Raw genomic sequence first — 17056 nt, forward strand, 5'->3', positions numbered from 1 at the left:
TTAATGTTGTTACTTTTAGCATATTTTTATTTTCAGTTTTCAAAATGGTTTTCGACGCATGTTCCAGTTGCAAAAAAAAAACCTAGGGTGTTTTTTATTGTCAAAAATATAAACTTTTCCAGCTCCAAAGCAGTGTTCCTAAAGAAACTAGGTGAATGAACATGTATTTTAAAAAGTATGCACAAACAGAGCATACTTGAAATATACTCACAAAATTCTGATCTTCTGAAGTAAGAAGTGTATAGAGAATAAAATCAGGTAACTATTTTTGAGTGGCATTTCTATGAAGTCTTCTCAAGCATCTCTTCAGGACTGGTGCTGTTTGTAGGATAGTACTGGAGATACAGGCAGAACTGCTGATACTGGAATTGTAGTCAACACCTGATTCTGGAATAAAAATGTCTTAATCCTACCGAACACCCAAAGAAAGATAAGGAGGATGCTGACATACTGGATCCAGGCAAATTTAATAATTTCCCAAAATCCTGGCTGATATTTAAGGAAAGTCAAGGAGTGTTAATAGAGAACCTTCTGATGTTACCATTGCAATATCTAAACAAGGAAACTCATAGGCAGAAAGGCACAAACCTTGTTAAGACATCGGTTTGTGTCACAAATGCTAAACCTCTGAATCACAGAAACACCTAAAAGCCTTCCACCACAGTAGGTAACAAAAGCTGGAGAGAACGTCTGTCCTAGAAGACATTTAAACCAATTCTGGGTAAAGTACCTGCTTTGTGCCTGAGTCATCAGGAAGTACTCATTGTTAATATTCAGGCAGGTAAACAAATCTTGTAAGAAGTGTGCTCCATGCAGATTCTTCTAAATGCAGACTTGTTCTTGTCTCAGAAAAAGAACGGAGAACATAATCAATGAAGAATTACTTTTTCAAAAGAAAAAAATTCTGGTCTGTCTGCACATGAACAGATGTAACAGCCTCCCACTGCAGGAGTTATTATTTGGTGAGATGATCTTGCATACAGATTTCTAATCATTTGCTTTAGGTCACAGACTACAGTATCATGCTTTGTGAGTGACATCTGTGACAGATCGGGACAGCAGGTACTGCAGAACCAAAGCAAGATGTACTACAAATATTCCCTGACAACAGCTAACAAACTGCTTTAAAGGCCTTTTTAGCAAAGCTGAAAAGCAACACGGGTTACCAATAAAGAAAGGCAAAAAGTGGTTATGAAAGCAAACCATCTGAAGGAATGGACAAATAGGTATTTCATCAGCTCCAGAACTGTAACATTTGCTTAGCTAAAAAAAAAAAATGTTTAGCAACACATCTAAGAGAAAACATTTTCATTTGGCCTGCATGTGGTGGAGGCTCAAATAATATAACCCTGTTATGTCACAGTTTGTGCAGTTTTTGAAGGATATAAGATAACTTCCACTGGGTAATGAATAGTGGCATTAATGATAAATGGTGTATCCGTTGCTCTTCCAGCCATCCAAACAGGGCTGGGATCTGAAAAGACTGTTGTCACTATAATGGAGAAAGGAAATGTCCAGGTTAAGGGGCTTTTAGGTATTAATACAGAAGTCATATACCTCACAAAACAGCTGCCAATATGATAACTACTACTGTCCTGTAGCTACACATTCAGGCTTACCATTTCTATCCCAATATGCTGCAATGATGTTTGCCAGATCATAGTCACTTGCAAAAGGACTTGTGCCGTTGACCACAGACACCTGTTACAACAAGGAGACACTTTAATTATTATTCATCCAGTCTTCAAGACAGTAATTCTACTGAGTTTCTTACACAAAGTAACCATGCCCTTCAAGGAATGAACATAAACATCAGACTGAACATCTTGGCAGAATAACCTCTTCCTTCTTGTAGTCTAACAAGAAAACACCAGTTCAAAAGTCTTACAGTTCCCTCTGTGCAATAGTACAAATAATTAAGGTGTCACCTAAGATACTAGGAGGATTAAGAGATCGGGGTGGGGCGGTTGAATTGATGGGAAAGGGAAAAACATTTCCTCACATTGTATCTGGTATCCAGTCCACAGTGGTTAAGTAATTGCCTCTGGTTTAATTTCAAGTCTCCATTCACATAGAGCTGAGACCCTGGCACAGGAGAAAAAAACTGAAGAAAAGCCATGCTCTGCATCACAAATGTTGACATTCTCTGAAATAGTGAACACAAAAAAGGAAAATTTAGCAGGGAGGAGGAGGGACACAATGTACTTTTCTATCTCTTGGGATCTACACATTTTTCTACATGGATTTGATTTTTCTAGGACTCCCAAGTTTCAGATCATCACCTTAGTCTATACAAGAGACCACCAAATAAAAAATACCGCTTTTTTAAAAAAGTGAACCACCTTAGCTAATAGCTAACTAACTTTATTATCTCAACAAAGTTGAGAGTGCAATGTCTGTGGCCAATGACCGAAAGTTTTGACTAGCCATAACATGTAAAAAGCAGCAAGGTGACTAAAACACATTCACTGGAGACACACTTTAAAAAAACTCAGCAGTCAAAATCAAGGACTTGTACTCTGCAACAAGAACCAAATAAAGAAGGGAGGTCCTTAGTTCTTATCAACCACTCAGTCTGAAGGAAAATTTCCACATTTACAGTGGGATAAAAAAAAATTGTCGTGAATATGGTAACTCTCTGTGATACTAATACCTAACCAAATACTTCAGCCCAAAATCAGGACTGTTGGGCCTTTATTCTGGGCCTCAGGCTTAAGAATGTTTTCTACACACATAGCTATGCTTGCTAAGCTTGTCCATTTGCAATCAGCAAGACTCTCTAAAGGAATAGCCTAATCTCCCTAGGAAAACAACTTTTTGTCTGTGTGGCTGCACCCAATGCAGCTCTGTATTACTGCTCCTTTCAGATGTATCCCTGGGTTCTCTGTGTGCTGGTGGTTTACTCTTTGCTTTAAGGTATTAATTGCACTGCCATTTGAGGTACAATGGCAGCAGAATTGCACTGTCTTGTCTTCCTATAACACTTCCTCGTCCCAGTTACAAAATACAGAAGATCCTGGCAGATGATTATCGATGCTTCACGAGCTGTTAAGCAAAATCTAAGGAGTTTTAGGCTGCTGCAACAGCCTGACTCCCCACTTCAGAAAATGAACTGGTTATGTCAAGATGCAGCAGTCTGTAGGAATGCACATCCTTCTGCCTATTGCAAGAATCTGTTATTTTCAGGTGCCACCCACACTGATACTCACTGTTGTGCATTTCTGTCCTGTATAGTGAGTGTACTACAGCCCAAGAGAATAGAGAGCTGAAAAATATTAAAAAAAAAAAAAAACCAAACCCTAACAAAGCGTATCAAAATACACAAGAGAGCTAGACTAGGAATGACACAGCAGAGGGGAAGAAAATTAAATATTTTTCAGTAAAACACATATTTTGGACAGGAATTTCAAATGTGGAAGGTTTCTTTTCATCTTTTGTATAACCACTACTGGAATTTTACAATAGGTCTATACATCACAACAAACAAAACTAAAAATGCTCACATAAAGCTGGTAAGAAAAGAGCAGAATCAGCTGAACGCCAACTACATGCTCTGTTGGTTGTAATGGAAGTTCCAGTTTAAAATGCAACTGATCCATTTTGCCATCTTGATTTTTGTCTTCTTCTCTCGTCTAAATAAAATTTTTTTAAAGACAGGAATTTCTGTTAGAAAGAAAAACAAAAAAAGTAAAACCCCAGGGGACCCTAGAACTGCAGCACACGCATACCAAGGAAGCAAACAGATTGCGCAGTCGGGAATGTAATAAAAAGCTACTTGACTATTTACAGACAGAGGACTAGAGACAAAAAGCCAACACTGTTGTCTGTTATACAAGGTCTCATACACCCCTCCAGGGAGGAAAAGTTTACTACAAGGTCTTTTCTGCCCTAGACCATTCCAACCATCTTCCTTGCATGCCACAAAGCATGCCTTGGTGCTGGATCTTCTGTGTAAGACACAGTGCAAATATATGACTGGTGGTCAGGCTTGTGCCTCCTGCTATTGTAGCATGCCTCTTAAATGGCCTCTGTATGCTGATTCCTGGCGGTAAGCCAAGGCTTGCTACGTTTGTGTGCTAGAGTGTCCAGTACTTCAGCTACTTGCAAAATATAGCAGGGCTCATAAAGAGGCAGACAGAAAAATAACTGCCACTGTGAAATCCCAGAAAGAAAAGTGACTGCAAGGCAGAGATTATGTGTTTCTGAAGGCACTTATCTACTTCCTGCAGACTTCACATAATGACAAACCATGTGGCCAGGGTAGAGGGGCACAACTAATTTGATGAAAGTAAACCGATGTGTTCACACAAACCACCAGCGGTGTTTATGGACGTGGTTTAGTGGCAAAATTGGTAGGGTTTGATTAATAACTGGACTTGGTCTTACGGGCTTTTTCCAACCTAAGTAACGCTACGATTCAGTAACACTGAGAGGGAGTGAAACGGGACTCATTAAAATTCTAGCAAATCCCGATATGAGGCACAAAGTTATACATAAAGCTGCTGCTACCTGAAGGCAGCAGTGCCTGACGGGCCACCCGCTCAAAAGCGCCATCAGCACTCGTGCCCTGAGCCGGCTGCCGGTCCACTGGCCCCACTATGCAGCCTCGCTTCTCGCCAGTGTTGCCGGGCCGCCCCGGGCAGGCCTACCGACAGGAGCGGGACTCGGAGCCGGTCCTCCTGGAGCCTGTTGAACGCTGGGAATGTGCTCCACGCCAAGAAGCTGCCCGGGCTGGATCCGATGGTGGCGACGAAGAGAGCCTCGTACCGGAAACGAACAGTGGGCTGCTCCAGGTACGCGCTCTGCTTCAGCCAGAAACCTGAGGGCAGAAACAGCACGAGATTTCAGGGCTGCGCCAGGCCCGGCCGGGCCGCGTGGGGTCCAGCGGCCCTCACCGTGGCTCCGGTAGGCCACCAGCAGCGGCGGCACATAGGTGAGCGCCGTGATGAGCAACAGTGCCAATGCAGCGGCGGAGCAGAACCCAGCCCGGTAGCGCGTGTACAGCGCGGGATGCGAGTACAGCTCCACGCTAGCCATGGCGAGCGGCCCTCAGTGCCCGCAAGCACCGCCCCTGCCCGCACTCGCACCGCCCGCCCTCGCCTTCAGCGCCGCACTGGGCGGAGCGTCGGACTGACGAGACGCCGCGCCAATCACCGCCGAGGGGACGGGCCCATCAGCCAATAAACGCGCAGCGCTGCCTCCCGGGGCCGTCGGCGAGATCGCGCCCGGCAGCGGGATGGGGACACACAGATGGGGACACCTGCCGGGGCGATGAAGTCTGTGGAGGGGCTTCGAGTGCTCCGGGAGTCCTACGGGCGGCTTCGCACCCGGCAGGTGACTCCGTGTCCAGATGCCACAGCCCCGCCCCGCGATCCCCGGCCGGAAGCGCGGCTGCTCAAGCCGTTGCCGGGGAACAGGCGAGCCGGAAGTCCCGCCTGCCGAGCCGCGGCTGTTGTTGTGACAGGGATCGTGACAGCGACAGGCCCGGCACGAGCCCCCAGCCCCCCGCACACGGGCCTCGCCGCCTCTGGCTTCGCTCCCTGCCCGCCTGCACCATGAAGTGGATGTTCAAGGAGGACCACGCGCTGGGTAAGGGTGGGTCTGGGCCAGGCGCTGCCTGGCAGCGGCCCCGCTGCCCTCCGTCTCCCGTGTTGCCATCTGTCGCGGTCGGCTTCCCCAGGCGGTCGTCTGGTATGTGGGCGGACAGCCGCTGGCGGCCCTCGCCGAAGGGTAGTGCGATGCCTGGGGACGGTCTCCCCGAAAATCTAGAGACCCGCTCGGAGACGGGAATGTGATCACGATCCCCGCAGGCTCACGGCCCTGCCGGCGCTGCCCTCTCGGCCTAGGGCACTAGCAATATAATTACTATGCAATGACTAATTACGAGTTTTGTTCACAGAGCACAGATGTGTCGAGTCCGCAAAAATCCGAGCCAAATACCCCGACCGTGTCCCGGTGAGTAGCCAAGCCAGCTTCAACAGAGTACTTACAGGCAAAGGTGGATACAATGCTTCCATCCTGCCCACTCTGATGAGTTCCTACTGAGAAAATTAATTTCCCTTTTTGTGTCCTTAGATGTTTTAAAGAAGTTCCAAACACATATAACTGGTCTAACATTTCCTCCTGTGCCCCAGTGCATATTGACAAAAACGCTTTCTAAAAACTTTCCTGGGATTTTTATGGTATATCGTGGTCCTGCTTTCTTCTAATGGCAATTATATCCCAGCAAATACCTTCAATGTCTGGAAGATTGTGCCTGATCCTTAGAAAGATTATAAAGACTATTGAAACCTTGACCATCTTCCATCCTGGCTAAATTAGTTAGATGATATCCCTCATGTATTCCACACCTATAACCAGTCATCATGGCGAATTTCCCCATGCAAACCATTTGAAGAGCCAATGCGAGTGGTGACCCCTCCTTTCTTGAAGGAGCATTAATACCTACCCATCTGCTAAATAGTGAATGAGCTCTCTTCTTCTCTCCGCAATCCCTTTTACCATGTTTCAGTCTCTGAAAAGACCACAGTTCACATCCTTATGTAACAGCTAGCAACATGTCCACATACTCAACTGACTTGCTTGAGTGTAAAATTTCCCACATCCCATCTGACCACATGCCAGTTAATGCCATTCCTGCCTCTCACCTTTTGGTAACTTTTCCATTAGCACAGCCCAGAGAAGAATCTTCATTCCCTTTGACTTTTCCTGCTGCTCAGTTGCACAAAGTCACAAGATTTTCTCCAGTTGCAATCTGGCGAGCTGATATGATCCATGCTGTTCTCTCTTGACTAACTATTCCCTCACACATAGACTGCAGCATCCTTAATGACCGTACATCTTTACAGTATCCATGTATCCATTTCAAGAATATCCTTGATAACCTATGGGGAAAAAGAAACATAGAAACTCACAGTCAGAATGACTGAGTCAGAATGACATGCTGCTGTATCAGGGATAAACAGCAAGGTGTAGGCAAATACAGGAATTGAATCTCAAATTGCAGCAAACCTTTGTCTGGACCAGTATGTGTTTTCTGCTTGATGATTCAAATTGAGCCACATACCATTGATATCAAATAGTTGGTGTCAATTTAACAGTCAGAAGTATTTTTCAAACTTAATGTTTCACTTGGAATGTAGAGCTAAGGAATGGACACCCTGGAACCTCTTGTAAACCCCATTTCCCGACCTGCTGAATTTTTCCTTTAAGAATCAGTCTCTGTAGTACAATGAGCATCGTGTCTTTTTCACCAGCAATACTTAATTATCCTTCCCCCTGCACCTGTTGCTTTCTGTTTGGTTTATTTTTGTTTGGTTTTGTTTGTGGCCACCTTGCTATCTTTCCTTGCTGTAGTCAGTTTCTGATTTCCAAAGCAATGATGGAATACTCCAAATGTCAGTTCAGCAGAATACAAAGGTAGCCTCACCAGTACCAGTACAGAGGAAGGATCACCTGCTAGTCCTTTGCCTAATGCAGTCCAGGACACTATTAGCCTTACCTTGTGTCTCAGGTACACCGCTGGTTCATTTTCAGCTTTGGGTCCACGTTGCCGTAATTTCATATCATCACTGTACAAAAGGTTAAGTGATGTGCGTACTTTCCGGTCACGGGTGTCTTTAAGGCATAATAACACCTTTTTACCCCATGACTGCCAAACATGGGCATAGGAAGTTTCAAGCCATTGTGTACATAAACGTAGGTTTCAGTGCAGCTGTAAAATCAGGTTTTACAGTGCTGAGCCAGTTCTACCTCTGATTTGGTTGTGATCAGGAAACCTTTTTGTTAATCCCCTCTACTTACCACTGTAAGCCTGTATGAGCAAACAAGCTACCAAAGCCGTCTGTTCATACCAATCCTGAACAGCCTGACCTTCACACCTGCACTTTACAGGTCATAGTGGAGAAGGTCTCAGGAAGTCAGATTGTTGATATTGACAAGAGGAAGTACTTAGTTCCGTCTGACATCACCGTGGCCCAGTTCATGTGGATCATCAGGAAGAGGATTCAACTGCCATCTGAGAAGGCAATATTCCTCTTTGTAGACAAGACTGTCCCACAATCCAGGTGAGAAGCTATTCACTTGGTATTCAGAATCATTACAGCAAGCCTGTGCATATTAGAGGGTCAGTAACACCGCTCTTCAAGGCCCATTTGGTGATTTTGGGAGATGTCTGTCACATCTTAATCTCACTAAGTTTTTTTCCTCATGAATTTGATAAACGTCTTATTTCTTGAGCTAGGCTAAAAAGAAAGGTGACTGAAAAATATATTATGATTTACTTCCACGGCAAAAGGGTGAGCTTTGCAGTTATGATGTTGTTGCATTTGGTTGAGTGCAAAAACACGTACATCATCAATATCAAGAAAACAATGATTCTCAGTATAACAAAAAAGGTTGCACATTAAATACTCAATAGCAAATGCCATAAATTATTCTGAAAAAAACCAATAACCTGTCAGTTTACAAAGAAATTGTAACTTGTAAGAAATTACAAACTAGCTGCTGGGTTTTTTTAAATTTTTTTTTTGTATGAAAAAAAATAATTGTAATAGAAAGGTTTTTTGCATTGCTTTTATATAGGAATAAGTTTCATTGTTTTCTGCTACATAACAGAATATAGCAGAAGCAGCAACTACAACTTTCTACACTAGATAGTTTAGTAGCATTTAAGGAAGTAAATGTCTTACATGTGACATCATTCTTAATACTTAATTGTAAAAGAAAGAGTCCCTCCAGGTAACCCGATACACAAGAGGGATCCATGAGAACCATCCTTTTCTGCTTGTTTTCTTCTAACAGTACTGATAATGCCTATATGTCATGTTTATAACAGTATTACAGAATTGCTAGGCGCAGGAAAGGGAGATCCATTGTCTCTTCTCACATGTTCATAATAAGATGTAACATCTCAGCTAGAAAAACAGGGCTTTTTTGATCATTCAATATTAATGTAAAAATGGTAACTTCTTAACCAATAAGCAAAACCACAATCTGTTCATGGTTCTGCTCATCTCACAGGCTTCAGTTTATGTAATAAACCTCTGTATGAGGAGAGAAGGATTTCAAGGATTGGTGATCTATTTACTACTCATAAATTCGCTTCCATTTCGAGTACTGCTTACAAATCTTCCCAGCTCCTCTCTTGGGCAGAATGACGTCATTGTTTTCCTTGTCACTCACATCCATCTCCATCTTTCAGTTTATTAGCCTTTTCTCAGTTTTGGGAAGTCAGAGAAAGGTGAGCTGAGGAGGCTTCATTTGTGCACCCAACTGATGTCTACTGCTCCAACTATCTGTAAATAGATGGTTGGAGCAGTTGACCAGCCAAGTAATTGCTAGGGTTTCTTTTTGTTTTCAAAATAGAGACCAATTTCCAACAAAAAAGGAAGCATTCTGACAAAGGCATTTGTGAAGAAATACAAAAAATTTACTCTGCAGAGAGTCCAGGATCATTTCTCTAAATTAGGAGTCAACTGCTTTTCATTTACCCTCATTTTTTGTATTCTAACCTATACACAGACTTAAAAGTTTTAGCTTTTTTTAATCCTTGTTTATATGAAGTTCCGACTGTTAACACTGACAACTTGCATGAGCTAAGCAAACCATTTCTCTTTTTTTCCCTTTCAAGCTTAACTATGGGACAACTTTATGAGAAGGAAAAGGATGAGGATGGATTCTTGTATGTTGCCTACAGTGGAGAGAACACATTTGGTTTCTGAATGGTGGGTCTTGGCTACTGTATCATCCTGCTGTGTATCTTGTAAATAGCTGATCATTTTCTGTTCTGACATCCTCAGAAGTTCCTTCTGTATACATGCATTTGTAACTGGATTTATTTCTTAATATATTGCTAGGTCTTGTTTTACTAGACTGTTAAATTATAAAAAGAAAGTTTTGTTAGTTTTGTGCATTTTTTTTTCTCACAGCTATGAATTCCCAGAGTCTCAGTTCTTTGGGGGGATACATTTGATGACATTAATTAAATAATAAAGCAAAGTAGTTGGGCTACTAAAACATGAAGAGAAGAACACACATTTATTCTGTTTTGAGATGTCAGTGTAAGAAAAATAAAAAGAATAAATTAGTATTGGAAACACTGGATTTGCTAGCTTATCCAAAGCCAGGAGCAAGATGCTGATCGTGTTGAATTGAGCTGGTATGTTCCTTTCTCAATTAACAAACAAGTACAATAAAAATTCCTGTCACAAACAGGCAGTGCTGTCATTTCTTTACCTTCATTTTGGCCAGAAAGTTACTCATCACATTTACTACATGCTACACAGCTGCTTCTGTTACTTACTAGACATTGTACAGCTTCTCAAACTTTAGTGTGTGGCTGCTGATACCACCAGGAAGAAACAAGGAGCTCTTTGTAGGTTTCAAAACAAATAGCTTCAGAGCTACTACATCTCACAGCTACTTCTATTTAGAGGCAAATCCTTGGATTGCGTGGGAGAGGGTGGAAAAACCAGCTAACTGACCTAATTGCACGGTGCTGGAATTCGCACTCTGATATTAAAGGATAACACTGCATTGAAGAAGTAGCATCACTTTGACCTCCCTAAGCCAGCAAGGAAACGCTAAATACAGTTTAGATACCTGTTAAAAAGTTTTCATTCATTTTCACACTATGTGGTGCCTAAGAATCTAGTTCTTAAAACGCTTCCAATTATAGTGGAAATTTACCACTTCCAAACTTAAATCAAATTCATACTAACTCAAACCCCCATGACGATACATTACGCCTAGAATTGTTTAGCTCTGCAGTCATTCACATGTATTGGCAAAAGGACTCAAAAATGTGAACGTAGGAGCCTGTGAAAGGTTGACACTACCCTATTACTGCGGGTTGACACAGTAACTGTGATGCATGTGCTCACTGCATCTGAAAATGTGCTGTTGATCTCAGTAAGCCTTTCATTAGTCAGAATAGCACTGCATTGTAAACCACTGCTTCAGGCAACATTCTGTCAGTGCCTCCATCCTAAATTACTTCTAACTCCCTTTTCACACATTAATGTTTACTCTTAAGAGAATTTTTGATTCAGAATGAAGAAAAGTGGTTTCACCTGTCATTTTCTGAATTACCTTTTATTACTGGAAAATGTTCTGTTTCCTTTATGCTGAAACATTACCATTTTTCTACACTCACCAAGTAATACTTTTTCTTAGCTGTTAACAGAGGAGTAAGAAACACTTAAAAATGCTAAAGTTAGTTACATGCTAGCAAACAGATCTAAAACCAAGGGAAGATGTTATGATTGAGGTAACTTTTGGATTACCCTTCATAAGCCCCTAAAACCCCCACATAACTGCTCTCTTTAACATCTCTGTATTTATTAGTTTACATTCAGGAGCCCAGACATGCAAGCAGTTCCAGAGAATGTAAGGATAAATGTTCTACAGCAGTAACTTCACTTTTCATCTGCAGATACACGTTGAATGGCAATAACACATCAAGAGGTTTCCTTTTGGAATGCAGAGGTGAAATGCATCCCTTTAGATAGAACACTCCTGTAAAATTTTACAAAGCATTTGAGCCCATATGATCTTCATTTTCTATTAACTCTTCAACTGATGCACTGAACAAAAAACAAAGACAGCAACACCTCTATGTCCCTTATCTTTAAGCTAAATTGAAATGTTATCTCCAATATAACTAAACCAGTACTGGATGAATTTAGTATTCAGTCAATATTTAGTATATTATTATAGACCATTATTACATTATAGACATTATTATAGACCAAATTTAGACCATTTACATGGTCTTTCCTCAAAAAATACCTTGCTTCTACATGTATATATGTTAGTTGTATGTATTACGTACCTGTTGTTGCTGCAGCCCTCTTATGACATTATCAGATAGTCTGAGAGAAAGGCGTTGGAGTTTTCTTTCCTCCTTGCCAACAGAATTCTGCCCTCAGCCACACAACCCCGGCTCTTCCTTTCCTCTAATGCTTAATGGATTTATTGCAGAGGTCTTTTAACTCCCAGTGAAAGGCTGCATCTTGTTTTGGGCTGATGGTTTGTTTTTCTACAAATACAGTAGTTTAAATATTTTTCAGTTTACTCGCAATGTACTGAGATCAGTAAGCCTTCCAGCCTGTGTTAAGGTGAGCAGTGGAAGTACATGGTGAAGATCAAAACCTTGCTTTTCCAAAGACAGTGGGATGCTAACATCTGGTCTTATAGAACTGCAGCCTCAAGGTCAAACATGATTACTCCCACCCTTTGAGAAAACCACTTGTTTCTATGCTCCGGTTTTGACTTCCTTAAAGAGACGCAGGGAGTCTGTCCTGCCTTCTTACTAGGACTGAAAACAGAATAACACTTCTAATAGTGATGCTGTTAAAGACATTCTACTCAATGATTACAGTTTCTTTGTCCTGGCAATTAAGAGCCATTGGTCCCCAAACAAGTTTGGGACAGGCAAGGCCCTATATCTGGGTAATACAGATGTGCTCATTTTACACATATGGTGGGAATCTTGGTGCCCTCCTGTGCTCTGCCGCTCCCACTCCCACTTGTTTGCTTGTCCTCATTAACCATGCACTGTGGGCACTTCATTCCTGCTGCTTCCCACCCTGCCAACTCTGCTCTCCTGTGGCAGAGTCTCTGCATTCTGCTGTCCTCCCTGTGCCTTGCCTATCTTTGTTTTTCGGGGTATCAGCTATCCCAGCGCAAAGGAGTGATACAGGCTTGGAACATGTCAACTGCTCCTTTCCAGGAGCAATTCTTCCAAAGACCTGCTGACAGTGATCCAAGTTTAGTTTGCTACCAATTACAAAAGCAGAGACTGTTCTTTCCTATCTCTGCATTATTCCCTCCTGATTTTTAGAGCAGTTTCATGGTACTGCCAACAGCGTTTCCTGACATTTTCAAATTAAACAAATGCAGCATTTAAATACTGATTTTCCATCACAGAAATGCCATCCAGTTGAGGATGAGATCCCACAGGCTTCGCCCCTCAGCCTTTTAAATGCTGTTCTGTTTCAGCTCCTTCCTTCTTGTTGCATATTCACTGACTTGCTCTAGGCTTAAATATGTCCTCAGCTCCATCCAAGAAGTGAGGTTAGCATCAGTGTTCAGCACCTCAAAAACTACTTTTGAATCTGACAGGTAAGAAAACAGCAACAGTCTACAGTTCACAAGTATTTTAGAAATTCACAAAAAAATCTTACCAGGAACAATCCTAATAGCCAGGCTCAAATTGCAGAAAAGAGTTAGAAGAATTTAAACCATATAACTGCTTATGTGAAAACTGATGCATGACTACAGAACTAGTCTTATGTAACCCATTTTAATATTGCAGCTGAATAGGAAATGGGAACACTCCAGTCTGGTCAGCAGGTTCACTGCAGACATTGTTGATTAACTATGCGAAACTAGGTACGGTAAGTTAATCGTTTCTGCAAGATTTCAGCGAAGAACAAAGGCAAATTTCAGGAGCCTGGAAATCTACTGATAGCTCTTTAGGTACACTGTAGAACTCTGTCCTTGGAATACTACTTGCTCAATTACAGGAACAGCTACCATTTATAGCTGTAACCCATGTGCAATGGCATCTGGCCATTTTTTATCCTCTGATGACTACAGCAAGTCTCTAATCTCCATAATCCCTTGCCCTCTACAAACACATAAAATTACTTTCCCCTCACCAGTACAACTGGTATTTCTGCATGTTAGTGCTGGATTTGAGAGAATGGGCATATACACACAGAATTCAAGTTGTTACTTCTTCAACAAGAGAACTATTCTTACTTGACAAGTCAACCTGAGTGTGAAGTAGCAAGGATTTGCTGCTATCACTTCTCATACTGTAATGTTATGTGTACTGTTTGGTCCCATATGTAGCTCAGTAGGTTGACAACAAAGGCTGTTTGGAGAACTGCTGTGCCCATTTTTCAAATCCAAAACTATAGACCACCAAAGAACAAAAAAAATTCAAATCACTAAGGAATTTTTAAGTTCTAAATTATCCACTTCTTTCATCCTGACATTGCCTTGTCCAAATATTTTATGAATTGTGGTTTACAAGAGAAAAATACAAAAGGGGAATGTGCTCAGGAGCAGTTACACAGTCCTGAAATTGCTCACAAAAGGCAGTAACTGGGACAGAAGGTTTAAGGAGGATTACACACTGCTTCCCCCACAACTGCTCACAGTGTTGACTGTCTTGTCATGCAGATGTTAGTTGGTAATAAAGCCTTATGGCAAGAGAGAATAGAAGAAACATGCCAGAGACTACTTTCAATACTCCCCAAAGCATCTCCACTTTTGCCAGGCTATTAATGAACACAAGGACCAGTGACATAAATGGCTGAAGCATTTCTGCTTTTAATTGACCATTTCCCACAAGGGAGCATGGAGATGGACAGTGCTTGAAACACTGAAAAGTAGGTAAATGTTTGCCTGTAATTACACAGGATTGGCCAATTTGAACCAAGTCATTCAGGAGTTTTCTTTCCTGCCTAGAGAAGCAAAGCAGTTGAAATGTTATCTGGCGAAGTCCTGAAATTGAGATGCACAGAATATTATAAGTAGTATTATTTGACACAAACTCCTTCCCAGTGCTTTTACTTCTGCTGTGGCAATATCTGCGGCTATGTTTAGTAAATAGCAGCATATACGAAGGATTCCCAAAAAAAGAGACACTTTAACAGAACTAGTTTTTCCAGTTAGAAGCAATGGGGCTGAGGGACATAGAAAATTCTTCCATGCACCAGACAAGAAGAGCTCACAATTATGAAAGTATTACTTACTATACATGAGGGTTGTCCCAGCAACAGAAAAACAACCACAACATTATGAGAAGTGGAAGAAAAAAGTGGCACTAAAATTTTCCATAATAATGCTTGAATTTCAGCTGACATTTCTTTCACTGCAATGACTATGGCTGGTAGGCCATACCTTCAGATACCAGGATAGCACAGCACTGCTTCCTTTCTTTTGGAGGCATATTATTTCATGCAGCTCAGAATTTAAAGTCAGCAATGATCCTTTTCTATATTTCAATAAAAGGGGGCTTCAACTCAGTAAAAATAAAAGTATTCTCTAAATTGCTTTCCTTTTCACTCCTGTCTCTTTACAGCACATAAACTAGAGGGTGTCTTTTTCTGGCCCATGAACTACAGAGGTATCTGCTGTGGACCAGAGCTTATTCCTGGATTCACATAGTCACATGGATTCTCATGTGAAGTGCAGGTATTCCTTGGCATTCTTGACCCAACCCAGCAGAGCTTGGCTACGCAGCACTCTCCAGGCTTCTTGATAATTTAATGCAGCTTCCTTGTAGTCCCAGTAGGTTTTTAGTGTCTTCATCCTGACAGAAAATGCACAAAAATGAAAACAATTCTATGATCCTATTGAATATGAGGTCACAAAATGAAAAAAGAAATCAAACATCTAAGGACCTGGCGATCTTCTATGAACTCTTCCATACTACTAAGTGAAATTCACTTCTAGGGAGACTTGGAGACGCCCAGGCTTTAAAGCTAGACATCGTCATCAACCTTGCAAAAGGAAGCAAAACAACTCTTGTAGCACTAGAAACGTTTGTGTTTGACTGTGTGACCACAGAAAACTTCCATGACAGCAAAAACCACTGAAGCAAAGCTGAAAAGGTAGCTAGGGTGCTTTGAACTGGGTGAAAGTAGCTTTAGCATGCTAGAAAACAGGCTGGAAAAGGACAGAATGAACTAGACAGTTTTTCTTTTCCAACAAAAAACAAACAAGGAAGAATGAGACAAAGGAGAAAACACTCTCTTTTCTTTCCCTAAAGCAAAAGAGACATGTCAGTTTTGGTGTCATTCCCCTTCCTCAAGTAGCAACTATGCCCCACAATGTCAGCAGAACAATTGGTCACTCTGCTGAGTACATTACACCAATGACTTTCAAAACAGGGAAATTCAGGTCTAGAGTATCTGAACACAAGTGCCTGTAAGACAATTTCATCAAGATTTTTTGTTCCTTTCCTTGCATTCCATTCCCAACCTCTTTCATCTTCCTTTGCCAAAACATCTGTCAGCCACATGGGATAGGCAACGTTTATACATTAAACCCAATATGAAGGGAAGATCACAGGCAACATGACCTTCACGAAGAAAGAGAAAGAGCCAAACTACTGCAGGAATCCTAATCTGTGAGGTCTGAGAACTACTGCACTAACCTCTAAAACAGGCTTTCAAGCTCAAAGGCAATTATGATCACCCCAAAAAAACCCCCACAGCTCTACCGTAACAGCAGATCATCAGAAGCTGTGTTTGAGGCACTCCGCATTCTGCCATGAATTTATTTCTAAAATACTGTGACATGCAAAGCAAGCCATATATCTATCCTTCAAACCTTGTGTTCAGAAAGGTGCAAGAGTGGAGAACCTGTCTATGCCAGGAGATGCATTCTCTCTTAAAAAACCTGCCCTGCACTCTTATCACAGCCAATCCATTTTGCTTTCTCCACCTCTTTCACATTATTCATACTCTGTGAAACTAACCTGTGAGCTGCTCTCAAAAGTCCCATGTAAGGGCCCCACTAGAACTCTCCCCCACCTGGCCAGTGGGATGGTAACAGAACCCCATTATCTGTACTGGATCTGGAACTGGAATCCTCCATATTGTGAACTGAGCAGGAAGGAAGAGTAATAGTACAATCTTAATTGTGATGGCTCCTGACTACAATTTAAGAGAAAAGAGGATTAGTCATTAATTCAACAAGCCCAGCAAGAAAGTCAGGTCAGGTTTATTTTACAAAGTCTCCCTTAGATTCAAACAAAGGGCCATACAGCCAGCCACACTGTTCAAACAGCAATGCCTGGAGACTCTCTACAGTGGATGCCACTGTATGACAAGAGAAGGTTTTCACTTCCCCAGGTGGTCACTAAGGCATGTTTTTTTCCTAATAGCCCAGAAAAAAAAAACAGTAATGCAAAAATCTTCTTTGCCACATTACCGTCAACTGATCTGCAAACAATACTGCAGAGGATTTTAAGTAACAATTCAGATTAGCAATAGCACAACACTGTCCAACGGTGTGTCACCATTCCCTTGACAGT

The 17056-nt window shown here is 41.8% G+C and overlaps 3 protein-coding genes across 5 annotated transcripts in view; 1 reads left to right on the forward strand and 2 right to left on the reverse strand.

Annotated features, from left to right (window-relative positions):
- On the reverse strand, window positions 1-5483 carry TMEM231 (transmembrane protein 231). Its single transcript, XM_030956281.1, has 7 exons — window positions 4896-5483; window positions 4650-4819; window positions 3504-3632; window positions 2003-2146; window positions 1620-1701; window positions 1387-1492; window positions 1-496 (listed from the first exon to the last, which is right to left on the reverse strand). The coding sequence occupies exons 1-7, from the start codon at window positions 5035-5037 to the stop codon at window positions 307-309; spliced, it is 963 nt and encodes a 320-aa protein (XP_030812141.1). The 5' UTR covers window positions 5038-5483; the 3' UTR covers window positions 1-306.
- Window positions 5200-10210, forward strand: GABARAPL2 (GABA type A receptor associated protein like 2). The gene is made up of 4 exons (XM_030956282.1): window positions 5200-5589; window positions 5900-5955; window positions 7894-8066; window positions 9632-10210. Exons 1-4 carry the CDS (start codon window positions 5556-5558, stop codon window positions 9720-9722), a joined length of 354 nt encoding a protein of 117 aa, XP_030812142.1. The 5' UTR covers window positions 5200-5555; the 3' UTR covers window positions 9723-10210.
- ADAT1 (adenosine deaminase tRNA specific 1) overlaps window positions 10020-17056 on the reverse strand; it is a 24676-nt gene continuing 17639 nt past the window's right edge. For 2 of the 3 annotated variants that reach the window (XM_030956275.1, XM_030956274.1), the window contains exon 10: window positions 15058-15328. In XM_030956275.1, the coding sequence (XP_030812135.1) occupies window positions 15196-15328 (133 nt within the window). In that variant the 3' untranslated portion in view covers window positions 15058-15195. Of the gene's footprint in view, window positions 15329-17056 lie in introns of all 3 variants that reach the window. The other variant, XM_030956273.1, reaches the window with a different exon arrangement.

The sequence above is a fragment of the Camarhynchus parvulus genome, chromosome 11 (assembly GCF_901933205.1).
Source record: "Camarhynchus parvulus chromosome 11, STF_HiC, whole genome shotgun sequence".
Classification (NCBI taxonomy): domain Eukaryota; kingdom Metazoa; phylum Chordata; class Aves; order Passeriformes; family Thraupidae; genus Camarhynchus; species Camarhynchus parvulus.